The sequence below is a fragment of the Dunckerocampus dactyliophorus genome, chromosome 10, assembly GCF_027744805.1.
Source record: "Dunckerocampus dactyliophorus isolate RoL2022-P2 chromosome 10, RoL_Ddac_1.1, whole genome shotgun sequence".
Taxonomy (NCBI): domain Eukaryota; kingdom Metazoa; phylum Chordata; class Actinopteri; order Syngnathiformes; family Syngnathidae; genus Dunckerocampus; species Dunckerocampus dactyliophorus.
The window spans coordinates 25,583,333-25,605,553 of NC_072828.1; the positions used below are offsets into that span (position 1 = coordinate 25,583,333).

General features: G+C 39.5%; 2 protein-coding genes across 5 annotated transcripts; one reads left to right on the top strand and one right to left on the bottom strand.

Annotated features, from left to right (window-relative positions):
• The first annotated feature begins 316 nt into the window (after window positions 1–316).
• Window positions 317–2,425, top strand: LOC129189157 (N-acetyllactosaminide beta-1,3-N-acetylglucosaminyltransferase 3-like). The gene has a single exon (XM_054790557.1). The coding sequence runs from the start codon at window positions 494–496 to the stop codon at window positions 1,661–1,663; it is 1,170 nt and encodes a 389-aa protein (XP_054646532.1). The 5' UTR covers window positions 317–493; the 3' UTR covers window positions 1,664–2,425.
• A 1,499-nt stretch (window positions 2,426–3,924) lies between these two features.
• Window positions 3,925–20,210, bottom strand: jak3 (Janus kinase 3 (a protein tyrosine kinase, leukocyte)). 4 transcript variants are annotated; one of them, XM_054790554.1, is made up of 24 exons: window positions 20,155–20,210; window positions 15,446–15,652; window positions 15,238–15,355; window positions 14,822–14,939; window positions 14,476–14,621; window positions 13,902–14,205; window positions 13,663–13,785; window positions 13,426–13,583; window positions 13,240–13,351; window positions 12,971–13,151; window positions 12,750–12,874; window positions 11,608–11,739; window positions 11,443–11,530; window positions 9,312–9,436; window positions 9,093–9,231; window positions 8,797–8,948; window positions 8,477–8,627; window positions 8,237–8,355; window positions 7,310–7,499; window positions 6,724–6,848; window positions 6,376–6,548; window positions 6,042–6,159; window positions 5,064–5,177; window positions 3,925–4,637 (listed from the first exon to the last, which is right to left on the bottom strand). In XM_054790554.1, the coding sequence occupies exons 2-24, from the start codon at window positions 15,642–15,644 to the stop codon at window positions 4,518–4,520; spliced, it is 3,330 nt and encodes a 1,109-aa protein (XP_054646529.1). In that variant the 5' UTR covers window positions 15,645–15,652; window positions 20,155–20,210; the 3' UTR covers window positions 3,925–4,517. The 4 variants fall into 4 exon arrangements, with proteins under 4 accessions (XP_054646529.1, XP_054646527.1, XP_054646531.1 ...); XM_054790552.1 differs by lacking the exon at window positions 20,155–20,210 and adding an exon at window positions 17,914–18,319; XM_054790556.1 differs by lacking the exon at window positions 20,155–20,210 and adding an exon at window positions 16,672–16,707 and having other exon boundaries at window positions 15,255–15,355.
• Between the last annotated feature and the right edge of the window lie 2,011 nt (window positions 20,211–22,221).

Genomic DNA, 22,221 nt, shown 5'->3' on the forward strand with positions numbered 1-22,221 from the left:
AGAAATTCTCAGAATCTCAACTATTCAAAGTGTCTTCACTGCCTGCACACCTTGAACGCACCGGCTTGTCTCTCTTTTACATGCTTGGGCTCAAACTTACTTTTCTTTTCTTTTTCGTCATCCTCGCCTTGTTTTCCCACTCCAGTCAATGTCTACTTCTACTTGCTAACCTGAGCTTTGTGAAATTTTGCTACCACTAATGTCTAATCATGTCATGTCCTTTAATATCTCCTCAACTAGAGTGCATTTCAGGAAACACCAACCAGCAAAGACCAAACATTGTAAGCCTGAAAGGGATAGTTTGGATTTTTTTTAAATGAAAAAAATCCGAACTATTCCGTTTTTTTCAGTGACTGTCAACAACAAATATGTTCCTGTTAATTCCTTGTCTAAATCTGCCATATTCATACCATCAGCCCATAATTATATCAGCAGAACACAGAACACAGCTAAACTAAGAGAACAAATGAAGTAGGTTTCAGATGGTGTGTAGATGCAAATAATAAATTGTGTCTTGCTTTCTTTCAGCAGAGTTTTGAGGATGAGACCCATCAGAGTCCGAGCCTTCTTGCTGCTTGTATGTCTAAGTCTGCTGGTCCTCCATGTCTTTAAAAATGTTATGGACCAAAAGACCATTCACCTCCAAGATAATATGAGAGAGGATCATGATCAGATACCACCACCCACTGCCAAACACCACGCCTTCATCTGGCCAAGTTGTCAACGAAACACATCTGTTGCCAACATCTCAGGCTTCAGCTCTCTTCCCGTTAGCATAAAAGACTTTCTGTACTATCAGCATTGTCGTCACTTCCCTATGCTACTGGACCTTCCTCAAAAATGTGGTGGAGTTGATCGATCAGAAGACGTTTTCCTACTCCTGGTCATAAAAAGCTCCCCTGTGAACTACGAGCGCCGAGAGGTGCTGCGTAAGACCTGGGCTAAGGAGAGATTACACAACGGCGTGTGGATCAGAAGGGTTTTTGTCTCTGGGACAATGAGTGAAGGCTTTGAAAAGACCAGGCTGAACAAGCTCCTGGAAGCAGAGCAACAGGAGCACAAAGACATCCTCCAGTGGGACTTCACTGACTCGTTCTACAACCTCACTTTGAAGCAAGTTCTCTTCCTGGAGTGGATGGAACGAAACTGTCCAAAGGCTCGTTTCATTTTAAATGGTGACGATGACGTTTTTGCCCACACAGGCAACATGGTGGAGTATCTCCAGAGCCTTAAAGGCAACAGTGGAAGCAAACACCTCTTCACTGGCCATCTGATCCAGAATGCGGGGCCTATTAGATCACCTGGGAGCAAGTACTACATCCCCGTTCAGGTGCAGGAGTCAGACTCATACCCTCCCTACTGTGGGGGTGGGGGTTTCCTGCTTTCAGGCTACACAGCTTTGGTCATATCCAAGATGTCTCGCTCCATTCCCCTTCTTCCCATTGATGATGTTTACATGGGGATGTGTCTGGCCAAAGCAGGACTTGCACCAAGCTCCCATATGGGGGTGAAGACAGCAGGACTGCACATCCCCTCCAGCAACCAAGATGGATATGATCCGTGCTACTATAAGGAAGTGCTGCTGGTCCACAGGTTTCTCCCAGCTCAGATGTATCTGATGTGGCACAGAATACATGACTCCGCTTTGAAATGTGGTTCCTAAGTCCACTTCTGGATAAAGCTTTATGGTCCTGGGATTCAATTAGATAGGATAACAAGATAGGATAACAACTCAGCCCATAAACATGAAGCACATGCATCAATTAAAATGTTATATTTTACCACAAAAGTAGTGCATTTTGTGAAGCATTTAGTATCGTGGGGTTCAAAGTTTGGTCCGGGGGCAATTTTCAGCTGGCAGCTTTTTTATTGGCCCTTGGCATAATCTAAAAATAAAATGAACTTATTGAACTTATTTCCTCTTCACCCTCTACACCTCGGACTTCACACACAACTCCACACAGTGTCACATCCAGAAGTTCTCCGATGACACAGCCATTTTGGGTTGTGTTTCAGAGGGGAATGATCTGGAATACAGGACGGTCATCAGGGACTTTGTCAGCTCGAGTGAGCTTAACCAGCTGCAACTCAACACCAGCAAGACAAAGGAGGAAAACATCTCACTTCACACCGGTGAACATCCAGGGAGCGGACATAGAGTTGGTAGACAGCTACAAATTCCTGGGTGTTCACCTTAACAACAAACTGGACTCGTCCGTCAACACCCACGCCCTCTACAAGAAGGGCCAGAGTCGCCTCCACCTGCTGAGGAGACTGAGGTCCTTTGGTGTGTGCAGGATCTTACGGACCTTTTATGACTCTGTGGTGGCCTCAACCATCTTCTATGCTGTGGGCTGCTGGAGAGGGGGCAGCACGGACAGGGACAGGAGCAGGATCAATAGACTGATCAGGAGAGCGAGCTCTGTCCTTGACGGTCCTTTGGACTCCGTGGAGGAAGTGGGGGAGAGAAGGATGTTGGCTAAGCTGACATCCATCATGGACAACACCTGTCACCCGCTACATGACACTGTTGTTTCCCTGGGCAGCTCCTTCAGCAGCAGACTGTTACACCCACGGTGTAAGAAGGAGAGGTTCCGCAGGTCTTTCATACCGACCGCTGTCAGGCTCTACAACACCTGAACCACCTGAACCATGCTGTAGTCACTATGTCAGATTACTTGCGTATCTTGCTTGCTGCTGTAACAAGTGAATTTCCCTGCTGTGGGATTAATAAAGTACTACTCAGCTCCACATTCTAAACTTGACAGGTTTCCACAAAGAAATGATGAATCTATTATTAATCCAATAATCAGACCTTTCTGTAGTAACTTGTCTTTACTAGGCCCCAGATACATGTTATGCATTTACTTGGTTCCAAAACCATATGTCTAGGATATCAAAGTTGATTTCAGACTTCTAGTTCTACACTCATGTGGCATGACAACAGCGCCCCTTACTGACCATGCTGGGATTTACTTGCTATCATCAGAATCCAAACAAGGTAGTAGATGTAACACTGGTTATTGGAGACTAAAATGCTCCTTGTTAAACAGTAAATAGTACTGTCAAACCATTAAAGAAATAATAATCAGGCACATGGAAATGGAGGGGGTTACTGCTACTCAGAAATGGGACTTGCTGAAACATGAGTGCAGTTTTTTTCTGTTGGTTTTGGTAAAAAACCTGCAAATATGAAGATATTCTAAGTGAAATCAACAGGAGTCTTAGGAAACCCATTATAAGTGAAAATGAAAAATGCATATTAAATGAACTTAGAGATCAAATGGATAAAATCTACGTCGAAAAGGCTAGAGGGGCCTTTATAAAATAAAAGCCAAATTGGGAGAAAAATTCGAATTATTTTTATAGCTTGGAGAAGAAACGTAGATCTACAAATAAAATGGATGAACTTTACCTAAATGATGTTCTTATTTCCGACACCAATGCAATTAAAACCTATAGCTCAAATTTCTATCAAAAAATACTCCATTGTTTGATATTGAGGAATGTAACTCTTTCTTCTAAATGATTCATTCCTTAATGTTGAAAATATCTTGTCATAACTCAATGACAGGTTGCCCTGACAAACAATCCGTTTGTGGGATTACTGTACTGTTAAGAACTCTCCTTGACATCTAGGAATTGCAATTAATGGATCTACAAGTGACTGGCTTGCTGGAAAAGGATAATGCCTTCCAAGGCTGATGGGATTTCTATAATGGTTTAGCCTGCCCTATCATTATGTGTTGGCCAATAAACATCCTCTGCAATCAATTCTACACTGTTTACATTCATATGGAAAAATAAAACTGATACATTGATCTGAAACTACACTGTAGGAGAGGATTCAATGCGATGCAATTCAACTTTGAAGCTCAACCATATGTTCAAAATCAAATGAGTCAAAAAATGACGTGTGACAAATGTTCGTGGTTTGTTTTTCCCCAACCTCTTGTTTGAAACGTTTGTATTGCGTTGAAACTAAGGTTTCTGGATTCTGTTCACCATCATGGTGGCCAAACCCGCGCAGGGCGTACTACGGAAGTGAATGCCGACTTGACAATCATTGACAATCCTGGTAATTTCAAGTGTCCTTGGCCTGGACTTGCATGCGGGTGTTTTGCTAGTTGGCCCGGAGTCCGTGTCCATCTGCCACTGTAAGTTGTTAACATGTTGTTCGTTTTTTCTGTCGTTCATTTTTACCATACAGTACTTGTGTCTGTGAAATTTCTGTGTGACAACATTGTATTTATAACCCTGTAGGCTGTAGTTTTATCCATATTTTGAACGTCAGTATTGCTTTGAGGTTGGGATAGATAAGGCACCGTTCAACCATATACTTCCATATCATAGAATGTGCAAAATACAAGATGACAAACTAAAACTTTATTCTCAAGACAATTCATCAAAAGTACCACAAAAGTAGATGACTTCATTCCCTGAATGGTTTTTCAACCATTTTGATACTGCTACGGTGTTATATGCCATTTTTGTGATGCGACAAGCTGCTCTCCCAGTTACCCTTTCAGGTTTTCTCTCTCTTCTCGCATGATGCTGTCAATTTGATCCTCCAGGCTGGAGAAACATGGCCTCTCCTCAAAGTTGTACGTCCAGCACTGTGTCATCAAACTGTAGACCTTGTGTGACAGTGAGAACATTTGCAGTTAATTTTTCAGGGAGACTGTATGCATTTTAGCGGGACTTAAATGACTGATCATTTGTGCGGAATTGATCGTGAAACAAGTGAGGCAAATGGGTATGTAATGTAATTAGGCCTACATCCATGCAGACCTCCGATATGGCACAACTCCCCCTGACATCATTACACTGCCCAATGCAACACTGACATTGAAGCAGGAGCTCAGAACATTGAGATTCTTCTATCCCATTAAAAAGACTGAAAACAATTACACTGATTTGTCACAAATAAGCTAAGAATAACTTCCGTGGTCACTTTGGTGGCCTCTGTCATGAATTGGTCAAAGGCTTTTAAATCATCACAACAATGTGTGCGTATTATGAACGTTCTAATTGGATTCATTTGAGCAAATAGCAGGATTTACCTTCGGTGGGCAGTTGGGAGGAAGAGGCAACCTCCAGTTATTCTTCAGGATACTTAGAAGATGCATTGAAATGGATGGTCCGTGCACGCTGTTTCCAATTTCCTGCATACACAGCTGAAACATGCATGATTAATAACTGTTTAAATGCAAACAAAGCCAAACGAATCAATTTTTGTAAGATTCGGTTTTGGGCAAAATTTTGCCTCAGTTCTTGTACACTCTCGGTTATTGCACAACATTGCACATAGCAAAATATTGGACTTTACCCATTGGTACGTTGAATCTTGTGGCATTAAAGTAAAGGTAAAAGGGATGTTCATTTATCCACTTCCTTTGTCATTTATAGTCGTCCCTCGTTTATCGCGGTTAATTGTAAGTTAGAGCATAGAAAACCTGGAGTTTTACCATTATTAGAGCCCTTTAGACATGAAATAACCGCTTAATACAGTAGACACGATAAGCCATATTAAGACATAATAATTTATAATAATCCAATTTAGTTATTCTAAACTTAAGAAAGGGCTTGAAACGGAGTGGGGAATAAGACGTAAAAAACGTACCACTTCCACATGGAAGTTAAAGTTAAAGGAATGTAATGTAAGGCAATGTCTCATCAGTGTAACAATACTGATGCCTAGTAGTGACCACAATACCACATATGACTTGTCTTTCTAATTTTTTGGACTTATAGTAGGCCATAGTCAACCCAACACAAAACAGCGATCATTTATTTTTTAAAAAACGCAATCGAGTGAGGGAGGTTTATAATTATTTCCCATTATTTTCTGCACTAAATTATTCTCTAGAAAATGTATTTTTGTTCATATTTTTTTGGTGTCTGGAACGGATTAATTGTATTGACGGAGATTCCTACGGGGAAAATTGCTTCGGTGTTCCTAAATTTCAGTTTTGGAACGGATTAATAACAAAAACATAACACGGTATTAAGCAATATTAAAGCTGGGTAATTAATCTCACCTTTTGGGGGCTGGATTTTGTATCGCAGTAGGAAAAAAGCTCATGAAGAACAACTCCAAAACTCCAGACGTCTGACTTTTGGGAGAATCTGGACTCGTTGATGGACTCTGGGGCATACCTTCATCAACAAGATTGAATCATTATCTGGTTGACATTTGTACACTGCAAAACTGCAATCTGTGCAATATTGCATCTCTTCCATCCATCTTCTGTGCCGCCTATCCTCACTAGGGTTCACTGGGTTTTTTTCATGAAATATGTAAGATATTAGATGATTGTGAGCCCGCAGCCACACCAGTTGAGAACCACTGCTTTAAAACATATGGAATCCTACCAGAAGACGGGGCTCTCTCCAGGCTTTGTGACTCTGTAGTACTCCTTGTCCAAAGGAACAATCTTGGTCAGTCCAAAATCTGCAATTTTCACCAGTGATTCACTAGCCACAAGGATGTTTCTGGCTGCCAGGTCACGGTGCACGTAACGTAAAGTCTGCAGGTACGCCATTCCCTAGAATAGAGATGCCAAATGTGTTTTTATTGTGAACCACATTGGAGATATGGTGGCCTTCATAAGGCCAGTTGTAAATGTGAAAATAAATGTATCTGGACCTTTATGGGAATCAGTAAGCATTTATTATAGTTTATATATATTATAGTTATAAGTTTTTATCTTTGATTCTCACCTTACATATCTGTGATGCAAAAAGTAACAGGCGCCTGATGATGATGATGTGTCTGTTGTTTTGTAGATATCCAATAAGACTTCCATGGGGTAAGTATTCCATCACCAAACTCATATCCTGACGACCTGTGAAAAGAATCCAAACCGGTCATCTTTACATTTTAGTTGAACTACTTTTAAAATCACATTAAGAGCAGAAACAAAACATTGTGCTGTATTGCACTGCAAAGGTCAAACTGTCAGTGAAATATACAAATCAGGCATGAACAACTTAGCACTCAGTCGAGTGCAGAGCTCTGCCATGGTTGGCAAACGGGGTAAAAAAAAAAAAAAATCTTAAGCGTCGTATTTGTGTTTGTTTGTCCGGCAACATTGTGTCGCCTCAGAGCACACAGCTACGGTGCATTCAAGGACCACAGAACAAAGTGCAAAATCTCAAACCTGACGAAAAAACATTCACTCAGTGAAGCATAAAGACATAAACATGTAGAAATTGTGGGCTTTCTAACACTGGTACATGCTGTACATTTTAACTATTATCGTGGATGTAAAACGCTGTTTTGAATAATTTGAGACATTTGTATTACCCATGCTGTAGCAGACTCCTCTGTACTTGACAATGTAGTCGCAGTGCAACATGCTGAGGGTTTTGATCTCCTTGCGAAAGTCTTCCAGGGTTGAATGTTTACTGGGCTGCAGCTTCTTTACAGCAACCATCTCACCTGTGTCATCTCCCAGTGGGTCATAACGACACAGTTCAACACTCCCAAAGTTTCCCTGGGATAAGCAAAAAAGACATTAGCTCAGATGTGTACATGAAATCAAAGCAGGGATTTTTAATCTCGTCCATCAGGGATATGTGCTTTTTTTTTTCAACAGACTTTAAATAAAAATAAGGCCAAAATAATTTGAAATTACGTTAACGCCACACATAGTGTATTAGTCTAAAGCAGGGTTGTCCAAACTTTTTCCACAAGGGCCACATACCGAAAAATGGGCGACGTTGTAAAACAATACAGAGACAAAGAAGTTACAGTCATCTCTCGCTCCATCGCTGTTCGAACATCACTGCCTCAATGTGTTGCGTTTTTTCAAAAATGTATTAAGAAATGATCGCTCTTTCATGGTTGACTACAGCTTATTATTAATCCAAAAATTCACATGTCCGGAAGACATTTATTGAAACACACGCGAGCACAAGTCTTATTTATGTCTTAAATGGCTTATTGTCTCTGATTATATTTACTATACTGGGTAATATGAGTGTAAAGTTGACTATACGGGTGTTGTTTCATGTCTAGAGGGCTCTAATAATGGTAAAAATTATTTGTAGAAAGTCATAAACAGGTTTTCTATAACCTAAGTACGACAATATGCCATTTATTAATATATTGAATCCCGCTTTGCGGAAATTTTTGCAGAACCGATAAACGAAAGGTTACTGTATATATATTTCAACATATATTTCCCCCACCATTTTTTTCCCAGAAAAACAACACTGGGGTCATGCCTACCTTTCCCAGTAGTGAGATGAAACGTAGGTGCCGCTCCTCAAATAATCTCTGGTTATGCATAGATGTTCGATACACTGGGCTCAGTGCGACAGGTTCAGTGGCGTGAAGTATCACATAGTCTATTATGAAACAAGAAAAAAAATCTCAGTCATGGTAGGCATTGTTCATAAATTGGTCTCTTAGGTAGGCTGACCGCAACTTGACCTACATGATGAAGAACTGTACTTTCAGCGTCAGTACCTGATGTGATGAGACTGTTGAGGTCACGGATGAGACTGCGACATGAAGGTCTGAAGGCTGCCTTGTAATTCATACACTTGCTGATCAGCTCAGCGAGTTCTGTCCATTGAGAGGGCGCCAGCTGCTGGAAGCCCTTGTAAAACTGCTGCTTCTGCAGTAGGAATGTTTAATTTTTGCTGTCAGATTGTGGAAACAGTATGTTCTATTATCTACTTCAGGCCAAGCTACTTTGTTTGACGCCATTGCAGTCCGAGGCTCTGGCCCTACTAGATGGACGTTGTTATAAATTTTGCTCTTGATGATTGTTTATTTGAGCACACCTGTTCAAGGTCCCAGTCTTGCAGCGGAGCATGACCACTGTTAAAGATTTCCCACACAGTGGCGCCAAAGCTCCACTTATCACTCTCCAGAGTCAAGTTGTCTGGGGACTTCAGTACCTCAGGCGCCACCCAGGGAATTCTGTCCAGGATAACTGAATACCACACAGACGTCTGCATGTATGCATCAATAGCAAATGATAATGTGTTGCCAATTGTGCAGTGGAATAGAGCTCATACAATATTTCCCCCATGTATGACATCTATTGGAAATGTATGGAAAAGCCCTTGTTCTTTACCATCTCTGCTTATCATTGCAACGCTGATACCAGGGTCGCTAAGCTTGACGAAAGGAGAGCTGCCCTTAGATATGTCACCTTCTCTGGCCAGTAGCAGGTTTTTTGCACAGATATTCCCGTGAACGATGTTCTTTTCTTCCTGTAAGATGATTGCTTTTCAGAAACAGTCGTTTATGCTTTTCAACATGCCATGATCTACATCTGAAACCTTTTTCTCACCAGAAAGTTGAGAGCACAGGCAAGTTGTTTGGCTACGTCAAGTTTCCAGCTCACTGACACGGACCTCCCCCTCTTCAGATAAAGGTCGAGGGCTCCATACTTTACAAACTCTTGGACCATTATGTCTGCAAAGAAGTTTGCTTTAACAGCTGCACTCACAAGTTAGCAAAGGGACAAAGAAAACTGAGCTGTGGTCATGCGAGGTGAAGCTTGAATCATCAGAGCTGGCTCTACCCAAAGTGGCGCCCTCTGCGAGATTTTATATTTTATATTGATTTCCATCAGCGATTTACATACAATTACAAAATAAACTGAATGACATTGTTTTCATCTTTAAAGAGTCCCTTTGCTTAAATATGTCATATGTTGTTTGTAATTATGTTCTACATTGTTTGATTTTTGAAAACAAACGGTAAATTTGCAAAAATTACATTTTATAGTTCATTAATCACGGGTGACGCCATCAACTATAAATGTAATTTTTGCTAATTTACTGTTCGTGTAAAAAAATTAAACAATGTAGAACATAATTACAAACAACATAAGACATATTTACGCAAAGCTGATTCATGTCTGGGACCCTTCAATATGTAAGATAATATACATACAAAAGCTATATAAAATACCTATATACAACTATATGCACAACTATATACAAAAATAAGAGCTTTTCCATTTTAAGTGTTAATGGTAATAACTCGTTTTAATATACCGTAAATATATTGACAATGAATTTTTCTGGACCTGCCAGCTCTGATAATCATCCATGCATATTTGTATTTTTTTGCAGATGTGCAGCAATAAAGCAGACTAAACCAAGGCTAACCAATAATGTAACATTATTCCTTAATATCATACAGTCAAAAGGCCAAAAGGTTTGAGAATGACGCAAGTATTGGTTTTCACAAAGTTTGCTGCCTCAATGTTTTTAGATCTTTTTGTCAGATGTTACTATGTTGTTCCCCAAGCCACTTTTTTGCCTTTGGAAAAGGCAATGTTTTTCACTAAACTGTTCTTGAATGTTTGGGAGAAGTTTTGGAGGTTGTTTTGGTACCATTCTGTATTCATGGCTGTGTTCTTAAGCGAAACTGTGAGTGAGCCTACTCCCTTGGCTGAGAAGCAACATGAATGATATCAGGATGCTTTACTGTTAGCATGACACAGGACTGATGGTAGCGCTCACCTTTTCTTCTCTGGACGAGCTTTTTTCTGGATGCCCCGAACAACCAGGAAGGGGATTCATAAGAGAAAAATGGTTGTACCCCAGGCTTCAGGAGTCCTAAACCTTTTGCAGAATACCAGTCCCTGATGCTTTTCCTGGAAAGAAGTGGCTTCTATGCGCCCTTCTTGATGTCAGGCCATCTTCCAAAAGTCTTCACCTCACTCTGCAAGCTGATGCACTCACGTCTGCTTGCTACCGTTCCTGAGCTCTGCACTGTTGGTGCCCCGATTCTGCAGCTAAATAAACTTTCAGAGACAGTGCAGACGCTTGCTGGACTTTCTTGCCCTGAAGCCTTATTCACAACATTTGAACCTTTTTCCTTGAAGTTTTTAATTTTATGATAAATGATTGGTTTAGGTGCCATCCAACTAGCAGCAATGTCATTGTCTGTGAAGCCCTTTTAGTCTTAAGCAAGGATGACTGCACCTGCTTCCTTGCAGGTATGGTTAACAGAGGAAAAACAAAGATTTCAGGCACCAGTCCCCTTTGTAAAGCCTTCAGTATGTTATTCTCATTCAATCAGGATGACAGTCATCTCCAGCCTTTGTCCTTGTCAACACGCTCACCTATGTTAACCAGAGAATATGATGGAAGCTGGTGGGGGGCTGAAATGCAGTGTAAATGTTTATTTGGGGATTCATTTATTTTCATGACAAAGAGGGACTTTGCGATTGATTGCCATTCATCTTATCACTCTTCATGACACTTAAGTATATGCAGTCATTGCCATCATAAAAACCGGGGCAGCAGATTTTGTGAAAATTAATATGTGTCATTCTCAAATCTTTTGGCCATGAGTGTACAGTCTTGAAAAATGTGGGTTCTTATCTGCAAAGCAAAAACCATCAATTCAATCAGCATGTACAAAAATGCTGCAAATGAAGAACCTGCCTCTGGTTTTCAACTTACTTTTTGTTCCATAAACACTGATGCCATAAACCAAAAGGAGGTGCTTGTGAGAGATTTGACTCATTATGCTGGCAGCTTCAAAAAATGACTGAGTGACAGAAAAGACAAGTGAACATCCTAGGTTTAATGGTGTAAAAGTACAATATTTGATCAGATTAAACTTACTTCCCAGCAGTTCTTGTGAACACCAATGAGTTCTTTCAGTAGAACATCCGTCACATGTTTCTCCCCATCACGAATGTCTATTTTGGAGCCTTTAAAAACTCGAGTAAAGGATCCCTGTCCAAGGCTTTCACCCTGATAGGAAGAGTAAAGAAATGCAGGACCAATATTAGACTTCGCAAAGACTGAACACCTCTGCAGTCACATCGTACAATGATAGACCACAAAAAAACTTCAACCACTGTCAACCTCAGTAAATCTCATAAAACTAAAAAAATGTGATTATCTTAAAATGATCTACTTAACCATTTTATTTTATTTTTGGGGTTGTTTTGTGATGTTATCACAGACATGTAATGGTGAAAGAGGTGTTGACCACAGAACAGGAAATAGAACTAGAGCCAATATTATCAACGAGCTCTCTTCTTCTCCCTCGCTACTCATCATCGCCGTCTTTGTCAACAAAGGTCTTCAATCAAGGTAAAATGGATGTAAAACTACAATTGTTCTGTATTAAAGGGATAGTTCGGATGTTTTGACATGAAGTTGTATGACATCCCCATCGGAGGTCCCGTGAGTCCAGTTCTGGTCGTTCTGGTCCGCTTAGTTGCCGGGGCCATTGAAGTAAAGGGTTAGACTTCTCAAAACAATATGCGTTTATAAGAGTAATACGAGTAAAATGGCCCCGGCAACTAAGCGGAATTATGTTCCTCGTTATGGATCTCCGTCCAGAACTGGACTCACGGGACCAAACGGGGGAGTAAGTCACTGTTGCTGTAGTACACTGCTGATGGCGATATCATCCAACTTCATGTAAAAAAATCCGAACTATCCCTTTAAAAGTGTTTTGTGTTAACATTTTTGGGTGTCTTTAACACATTCATTGAATTTACATCATTTCTTATGGGAAGATAGAGTTACAGTTACGGTACGTACGGTTTGAGTCGAACCATCTGTAAAGTTTCACTGTACTTCTAATCTAATATCACAAATCAGTCTGAGTCACACGCAAATAGCGTACCTGCAGCAAAATAATAAGTGCTGGGAAACGTGTCGATTTAGTTTAGAATTTCACAAATTGTATTAGTGCAGAGTTTCATACTTGGCACTTCACTTTGTTCTCTGAGTAGAGTATGACAACTTACGCATTTTAGGTCTTCATATTTGATCATGTGGAACTGGATATGACAAAATTTTTTCCTCTCAGGTGTTGGGGACCCTTGAGCCTCTACAGAGCTGCTGTTGCGTATGATGATGAGATTTGTGAACTCTACAGAGGGATCAGGAAACAATTGTTTTTCAGCTTTTGATATGCTTAGTAAAGCATATTCACAGATGTCATTATGTTATGGAAGTAGCAACAGACCTTTGGGTCGGGGTGGACAGCAATGGACAAGCTTGGCAGGCACATGATCCAGCAGCAGTTTATGTTGTTGGTAAAAGCTGGTGAGCTCTCTCAAACTGGAAAAGGACTGCTGGACACCAGGAAGATGGTAGAAATCATTCTTAATGATGAGACAGTCTTTGTAATCAAGTCCAAGCGATGTCTGAAAGCACAAAAATGCCACATAGTCACACTAATGTCTTTGGTAGGCAGATAGGGCATCACACTCATAGAAAGAAGATTTACAGCACCTGAATACAGACAGTGAGGAAGAAGTTATCAAAGATGTTGGGGCTCTGTCGGAGTAAGAATGTTCCACCTTTATAACCGGATTTTTTCAATTTGTCGACTGCAAACTCTGATCTGATTGGCGATATTTGTATAGTCATTCACACTCTTCTTTGGAGAAAAATTGAATTATTCGTCAAAGGACTCACGTGATTGGACCATGGCAGTGGTTTTTGATACCTTCCAGAATACTTTCAGGAGCAACGTCCTGACAGAAGTAGTGGCTGGAGTCTGCGGTCAGTCTGAAGTAGCCATCAACAAGCGACACAAAGGATAGCGCTTCTTTAAGAGTCTGGAAATTGGCTTCCTTTGGAGCAAAGTCAGATATGAACACAAAGGTTTTATCTTTGGTTGTTTTGATATGGAGGGACAATGCCATCTTTTACCAGCCATCTGTCATCATGACGAGTCACTGTCACCATCCTGCTGTCTTGGGATACCAGCTCATGGGATATCCTTTCGATGCTGATAGAAATTATGTCCTGGAAATCACAGAAGGTTTGCCACTCCTACAAAAGAAGACTATCATTGATGTTTTTTAATTTACTTATTATTCAATTATAGTTCATAACAATTATAATCATCATTAACAAGACAACTAAACGCCTCTTAATGTTGGTCTCACCAAGGAACCATCAGGCTGACAACTTCCACTGGTCTGAATGCCAGTTTCACCACTGACCCTCACGTGAGTGAACATTCCATTGGAATGGGAAGAACCAGCGCTCACACAGTAGACTTCACTTCCTAAGGTTGGAACAATTCCAGCCAGTTCAACCAGGTATTTCAGTTTCAAGCTGCACTCGTCCACTGAACAGTTTCCAAGTTTCTTGAGGAAACGCTTGAGAGTATTTCTGATTCGATAGCGGTCCAGGCGGTTCCGTTTCTGGATGTCGTGGCGGTGTGACTTCGGAAGGCAAGATTTGTAGCTGAAGGGGAAGAGTGCATACAATTCTTACGTTATTTTCCTTTTCAGTGGCAGCTAATTTAGTCAAAAGAGCTACACGGAAGCTTTGAAAATTTAGACCACATACAAAGTCTGCCTTATATTGTAGTAGCGTTCTCGCTTACGTCATTTGTGCATCAAGGGTACTACAACAAAACTGAGGGAGAACCAGGGATTGAATCTGGAACTTTCCAATTGTGAGACTGTTACAAGCCGCCTTCGAAGGGAGTGACACCTGTGTCTATGTCAATACCTGACAATCTTGCAGAGATCCCTTACACTGTGATGCTGCTCCTTTGCCATCCTCCACAAGTCCAGCACTGCAAGTCCGAGGCATTCTTCTTGAGTGCTCAAAGGTGGAGTAACGCCTGCCTCGCCTGTGATAAAGTCACTTCGTACCTATACCACCAAAGATATCAGTAACATAGACATGAACAATCATTTAAAAATCATTTTCAAAACATTAAACATTGAAGCACGACAGGGATTTTGGGGTAAACCATTAAGTCGTGTCTCAAAATTGACATGGGAAAATGACCATGAAACAACAGTTAAGTATATTGTTGAATACGCATGTAAATGAAGATGTTTTTCTTTACCTGGGCAAAGAGATAGTCAATGACTTTGTAGTCAAGCACAGGACTGATTCTGTCTCTGGTCAGAGTGTAGCGGTATGACATTCTTGGTCCCTGTCCATACCAGTTTCCAAAGAAATACCTGCATATTAGAAAAAAAAAAGTCATTCACTTTCACATCTTGACTGGCAGACAGGCTTTTTTCCCCACAGACCTTTACTTTATCACAAGCGATGTTACTGTCCAAAAATGATGGCTATTGTTATGATATTTAGTGCAGCGTGCTATACTCCACTGTCTCCCTATGCCTTTATACGAATATACTGTACTTAAAATTGCTCTCTTAATGGTTCATTGCAAAAAAGTTAACCGGTGAATTTTACCAGTTAACCAGCTATTTTGTACAGAAAATCAGGTATTTGCTGATTAAATACATCTACCTGAGTCTGAAGCGGACCTGTACGTTTTCTTCTGTTTTGAACACGTGTGACGGAGGATACCAGAATGAGAGGTCATCAGACGCCAAACCAAAAAGACTTTGGTAAACTGGTAAAATTTCTGGAGAAATAAAACAAATTTAGCATTGAAAAAAAGAGCCAAAAGTTTTACCAGCAAGTGAAGAATACATATTGTAGGTTAACTTCTTACCGCATCGTTTGGCTGCTTCGATGCAGATATTTTCAGCAGAGACGTGGCCAGCTGATATGTGTATTGTTGATGCATTCTTTGTGAGAGGGAGGAAGTAGAGGTGTACTTGCAAACCGGGGCCAGTGCTTGTACTGGACCTCTGGCTTCCTCCGCGGTCTCTCACCATCAGAGGAGTAAATTCCTCCTCACTGAGATCCATGGATGCTTCTGAGGATACAATTAACTCAGTATCATTTGTTGTAGTTGTTTCCACCGCCAAGTTGTTATGGTTGTATCAGTTTTTATGTGTGGAAAGAGGCATTAGCCAAGGATAAACCTATGAAATTATGCGAATTCAGGATTTTTGTCCTGATTAAGCTTTGTCCTGATTAAGGCCTACTCACACCACAATTAGCCCCTTCTACACCGTAAGTTCAGGAACTTAGTTCCGGGTAAGTAGAATATATGAAATGGCGGAAAACGTTTAAAACAGCTACTCAAGTGCATATCAGCCAGTGAATTTTACACACTGCACACCAGCCTGGCACACGTCCTGGAGTATGTGCGTACCATTCACGAAGGGACAATTATGGAAGATATGCTCTTCTATAAAGAATTTATTTTCCAAAAAAATCTAATCATATAATAATTAATCAAACTAAGATGTTTCATTGTGTGCTTATGTTTATTGAGTAGGTGGGAGATGACTTCAGGTCAAACGTCCAAAGGGGTGCTGGACTGTGAAAAGTTCATGTTGACATGAGAACGGTTAAACACTATTACAGTCATAACTCAGATATTGTCAGGCAACATGGATGTCACTCCGTCTGCCGTAGCACCGTGCTTCAATGATGTGTTTTTGAAAAAGAACAACTGCTGCTGCAAGACATTTCTATGTTTGCTTACTTTTTACTTGAATTACTTAAGTTAAATGGGAAGTAGTCACAAGTTTTGGAGATTTGCTTTGGCTGGCAGCACAACTTCCCACATGAATATTGCATTAGATTGTTACAAATATCTAAAAAGGACAAGTGTTAGTTAATGTAGCACTGCCAGCAGCAGTTTTTCATTGCACTGAACCGAAAAAACATGCTTTACATGTGGAATGCGTAAAATAAGAATCCTGCCTTTGAATTGTGGTGACAAAAACAGTAAGTCAGTGATTTAGACAGTTGAAACATTATTAAATTGTTATGTTTTGGTGGAATTCAAGTTTTAGTCATGTATGATTCCGATTGTTGACTTGCGTGCCGAAGTCAACTTCTGATCTTCCTGGAAAAGAGAAGCCACAGCCTGCTGTGGTTTTTCTTTTCCGTATAGAGGTGCTTTGCAGTTTCTTGTCACTGTAAAAAAACACACGGTCTAAACCCGAACATGTCAGTGGTTGCATTCAAACTGTTGTATACTTTCAATAACAATTTCTCACTTGTTTTGTTTTTTATTGTTTTTATTTTTTATTATGCACTACTTCCATTTGCTTCCATTTTGTCCCTGAAAATGTTTCCGTTTTCCGTGTTAAAATCTTGGCTTTTTATGTGTCTTCTTATCCAATCAATAACAAAAACGAATAACATATAACAAAAATGAAAAAAATAATGGATTTGCAACAGTAAAGTTGCTCGTAGTGCATGGTCACAGCATGTATATAAAACTATAAGACGCTGTTGGAGGTTTTTGAGAGGGCTTTATAGTCGAAATAGGTGTGTCCCATGACATGTGCGTCGTTAGCTCCCTCATGCAAACTGTTTTTCTCTCTTTTAGAACGCACAGAAAAGGGAAGCTATATGCTCTCAAGTTTCACACAAGTATTGTGGATCAGTCGTCCCCAAACCCCGGGCGGGCCGTGGGTCATTTGGTACCGGGCCACACAGAAAGATAAAATAATTTCCATTATTTCATTTTTTTTATGTTTTATTTTGAAAAGTGGCCGGATTCTCTCTGTTACATCCGTCTCACTTGTTGCATGTCCATTGTGCGTGTGCTAACTTTATCTCATGCCGCACAGATAGACTACTACTGTATTTTTACCATTTTTCTTTCACCTCATATTGGGTGTCAAATGCTGATACTATGTGGGAATGCATAAAGGTAAGTTTTGATGACTTATTGAGTGCTAATGTGCACATTTGTCTCAAGTTAATTCATGCTAGCGCACTGCCTTTTACCACACACGTCAAACAGTGATGTAATAATCTCTCCCCCCCGCCCCACTGGGGACCACTGTTGTGGATGATTGACAAAATTAAAAAACAAAGTGCAGTTTACCTTTAACGCAGCTCAGGATATGTTGTTTATTACAGATAGCGTAATCAGACATGAATAAGCATTATTTTTGCATGCTAGCTTAGCGCTATTCGCTCGTCTAGTCTTTGGTTCCTTCTGAACAGTAACAGGGACCAGACGATGCAACAGTTTGCATACAGTAATAAAGGCAAGGGCTGCTTTGAATATACAACGAAGATGGAAGTTCAGAATAACCATATAAGTACCAATTTCTCCAGTGGTGAGTAGTTCTATGTTGACTGCCTTTAGTATTTTCACTCTCTTGAGGGAGAAAGTTGGCAGCCAATATTCGAGACCTATACCTCCAGAGGAGGCCCCGCCCACAACAGGGAATGAGATTAGCATGCTGGGAGGCACATCCAAAACTTTTGACAGTTGCAAATGAAACTTCCGGATTTTCTTGCAAATCCATTATTTTTGTGTGCAAATACATTTTGTGCTTGTGAATTGTTTGGTTTTTTTTACTTGCAAATCCATTAGTTTTGTTTGCAAGTCTTCTTTTCCTTGCAAATCTGTTTTTTGCTTGCAAATAGTTATTTCCTTTGATTGGATTGATGAACTTTTACATACCATACAAGGCTGTCAAATCTCAAACCTGTCAAGGGTCATGAACCTGCCACTCCTGACCTTAGATGAAAGATCACATGTTTTAAAAGCTACAGAATTCTTGCTTTCACATAAAAAAAATAATCAGAACTCTTTAATTAGAATTTTGACCAATATACACCGTAATCCCTTGTTTATCGCGGTTAATTGGTTCCAGACCCAACCGTGATAAGTGAGTTATAAGTGCGAAATGGGATTCTTTCTTCATAAGTGGAATATTTTTGTAGTTGGAGCGTGGAAAACCAGTTTATGACCTTCTAAATACAGCTTTTAACATTATTAGAGCGCCCCAGTTTTTAAAAGGTTTTTTTAACAGTTTTTCAAAAATGTATTAATTTGTTATTAGTCAAACAATATGCATATTTAAGCAAATTGTACATATTTTTTGCCCCAATTAAGCATTTTCATGCATGAACATGGCTAAATAAAGTAAAAATACAGTATAAGCCATTAAGACCACCATTCAACTTGTGAATGTCGTATTCTACATTGGTCAATAGACGTCAGTGCTCTTATGAGAAACAAAACAATGAATACATTTGTCATTTTTGGAAATTTGGATTTCAGACAAAGCTGTAATGTTACGAGAATTAAGTCAAAATATTATTCAAGATTCAATTCAAGAGTTTTATTGTCATATGCATAGTAAAACAGGCAGTTATACTATGCAATGAAATTCTTATTCTGTTCATTCTCCCAAGAAGTCATAATTGCGAGAAGAAAATTTACAAAGAGAAAGTTAAAATAGTTGGAACATTTAAAAAAACAACAGAAATTAAAAAATAATAATGAAGTCAAAATATTAAGAGAAAATAGACGTATTTTAATAAACTTGTAATATTATGAGGAAAATGAGCATACAGCTGAAATACAAAATTTTTAAATTCCTAATATGAGAAACAAACACAACAAACTAAAGTTGTCATTTTTCAAAAATGAAAAGTAATATTATCATAATAATATAATAATAATAATATTATGATAATATCATAATATTACGAGAATAACATGTACAAAATTATTTAAGAAGAGAGTTGAAATGTTTTAAATAATTTTTAAAAAGCAGCAAAAATGGGGGGGAAAAAGAGCAAGGTTCATCCTAATAATAAGCTTTTTCACCGATGACAAAGCTGAGATGCAGTTTTTACTTGAAATGCATCCAACTTCTGAGCATATCTACTTGTGTTGGTTAAAAAATATCAAAGGGGCCCTTGCATCCTTTCATTTTTCAGGGAGGTGGACATGACATCAGGTCAAATGTCCGAATGGGTACACGGTTGTGAAAAGTTCATGTTGACATGAGAACGTAATAGGAAATCATTGCGGTTAAACACTGTATTACAGTCATAACTCAAATAATCTCCGGCTATGTGTTTGTCACCGCATCTGCAATGGCGCCGTGCTTCAATGATACGCTCTGGATAAAGGACAACTCCTGCTGCAAGACATTTTTATGCTTTCTTACTGTGTTGCTTTGGTTACTTAAATGAGAAGTTGAATTAGAAGTAGTCACGAGAAGTTTTTTAGGTTTGTTTTGGCTGGCAACTCAACTCCACACTTAAACATTGCGTTAGATTGTTACAAATACATAATATTGTATTAGGTCATGTGGCCCTGTCAGCAGCTGTTTTTCATCGCACTTGACAGAAAAAAACATTCCCTTTACATGTGAAATGCCGAAAACAAAAATCCCGTCTTTGAATTGTGGTTACTAAAACAGTAAGCCTGTGATTCACAGAGTTGAAACATTATTATACTGTTACTTTTTTGGTGGAATTCAAGTTTTAGTCATGTACGATTGAGATTGTATTGTACGTTTTAATGAAAGTTAATTCACTTACGTGCCGAAGTCAACTTCTGATCTTCCTGGAAAAGAGAAGCAACAGCCTGCTGTGGTTTCCCTCTTTGGTATAGAGGTGCTTTGCAGTTTCCTGTCACAGTACAAAACACACAGTCTAAACGGGCAACATGTCAGTGGTTGCATTCAAACCGTTTTATGCTTTCAATAACAAATCCTCATTACTTTTCTGCACTTCTTTCACTTGCTTCCATTTTGTCGTGGGGCTGCCACTCCTGACCTTAGATTGAAGATCACATATGTTTTAAAAGCTATAGAATTCTTGCTTTGACATCAAAAATAATCTGAACTCTTTCATTTAGAATTTTGACCAATATATACAGTAATCCCTCGTTTACCGCAGTTTATTGGTTCCAGACTCGTCCGTGATAAGTGAATTTCTGCGAAATAGGATTCCTTCTTCAAAAAAGTGGAATATTTTTGTAGTTAGAGCGTAGAAAACCAGTTTATGACCTTCTTAATACAGCTTTTAGCATTATTAGAGCTCTCCAGTTTTTAAAATGTTTTTTAACAATGTATTAATTCATTATTAGTCAGGCAATATGCATATTTAAGCAAATTGTGCATATTTTTTGCTCAAATGAAACATTTTCAGGCATGAACATGGCTAAATAAATGGGATTCCAACATGTTAATTAATATTTTTGTACTTAGAGTGTAGAAAACCTGTTTTTAAATACGGCTTTTAACATTATTAGAGCCCCCCAGTTTTTAAAAAAGTTTTTTTTTAATACAAAAAAGTATTAATTCATAAATGATTGCTGTTTCGTGGTTGACTATGGCCTATTATTACTCAAAAAACATGCATATTTAAGCACATAGTATATAGGTTTTCGCCCAAATTAAGCGTTTTCAAGGATAAAAATGTCTCAGCGAGCTAAAATACAAATACAGGTTTAGCCATTAAGACCACCATTCAAGCTTGTGAATGTCGTATTCCACTTAGGTCACTAGACATCAGTAACTGTTCAGTGAGAAGGTCTGAGAGGTAAGTGGGGGGGGTCAGGTTATGTCAAGCTTTAAAAGTGAGACGAAGGATTTTATCCTGAATGCGGTATGGAATTGGGAGCCAGTGGAGGTTTTAAAGGACATGTGAGTCGGCAGGCAGTTGAGTTCTGAATACACTGAAGTTTATTGAGGGTTTTGCATGGGAGGCTGTAAAAGATGCTGTTGCACTGGTCGAATCTGTTGGTGATGAAGGTGTGGATGAGGGAAGGGCGAAATATGTTGAAAATATGTTTGTTGAATTTGTCGGCACCTTTTCATAAAAAAAAAAAAAAATTGGACGGGTGGAGCTACATCCGTCCCGTTAAGAAATTCAGCTCTGAATGTAGCGCAACCCTGGGCCAAAATGTCAACATCATTTTTGCAATACAGCAAGACCTCCTCAAAATGAAATGTAACCTTACACTCTTTACGTACCGAGCAAGAAACACCTTCTCAGTTGGAGCCATATGCTCTATGCCGTAAGCGCTGGGGGGTGGATAGGGGCCTACATACAGTACTTTAGATGCTTTTTGGAGCTGAATTTGTGTGGAAAATAACCTTTAATTTGGTCGTCAAACCCTAAGGCTTTGGACATTACCCTGAGTCGCATGGTAAGGAATGACAGTGAGTCAATGTACCTTAATTTCTAATTCTCGTCCGTAAAAGAGAGAACTTGACACCCCGTCATGATAATGGGGGGCGGGAGCTTCATCACCATTTCACTGAGGATCAAATAACGCTCAAATCCTCTCACATTTTGAGGTATTAAGTCGACCCCCGAAACTTATTTCTCTTGAAATGGACGATACATTTTTCAACGCAATCCTCACAGTACAAGCTCTGCTCATCTCCATCTAGTGTTTTTGTACACACTAGAAATGGGACATGCTTATTGTTTTGATCAACGTAGGTTTCAAAATCATAAAACATTGCAGGGTTTTTCAATCTTGAGAGGCTGCATGTGACACAAGTGACGCTTATGTCATCATGACGATCAGGGCACCTATGAGTGAGACATGAAATACAGTGGTGTGGAAAAACTTCTTTTTTTGCATGTTTGTCA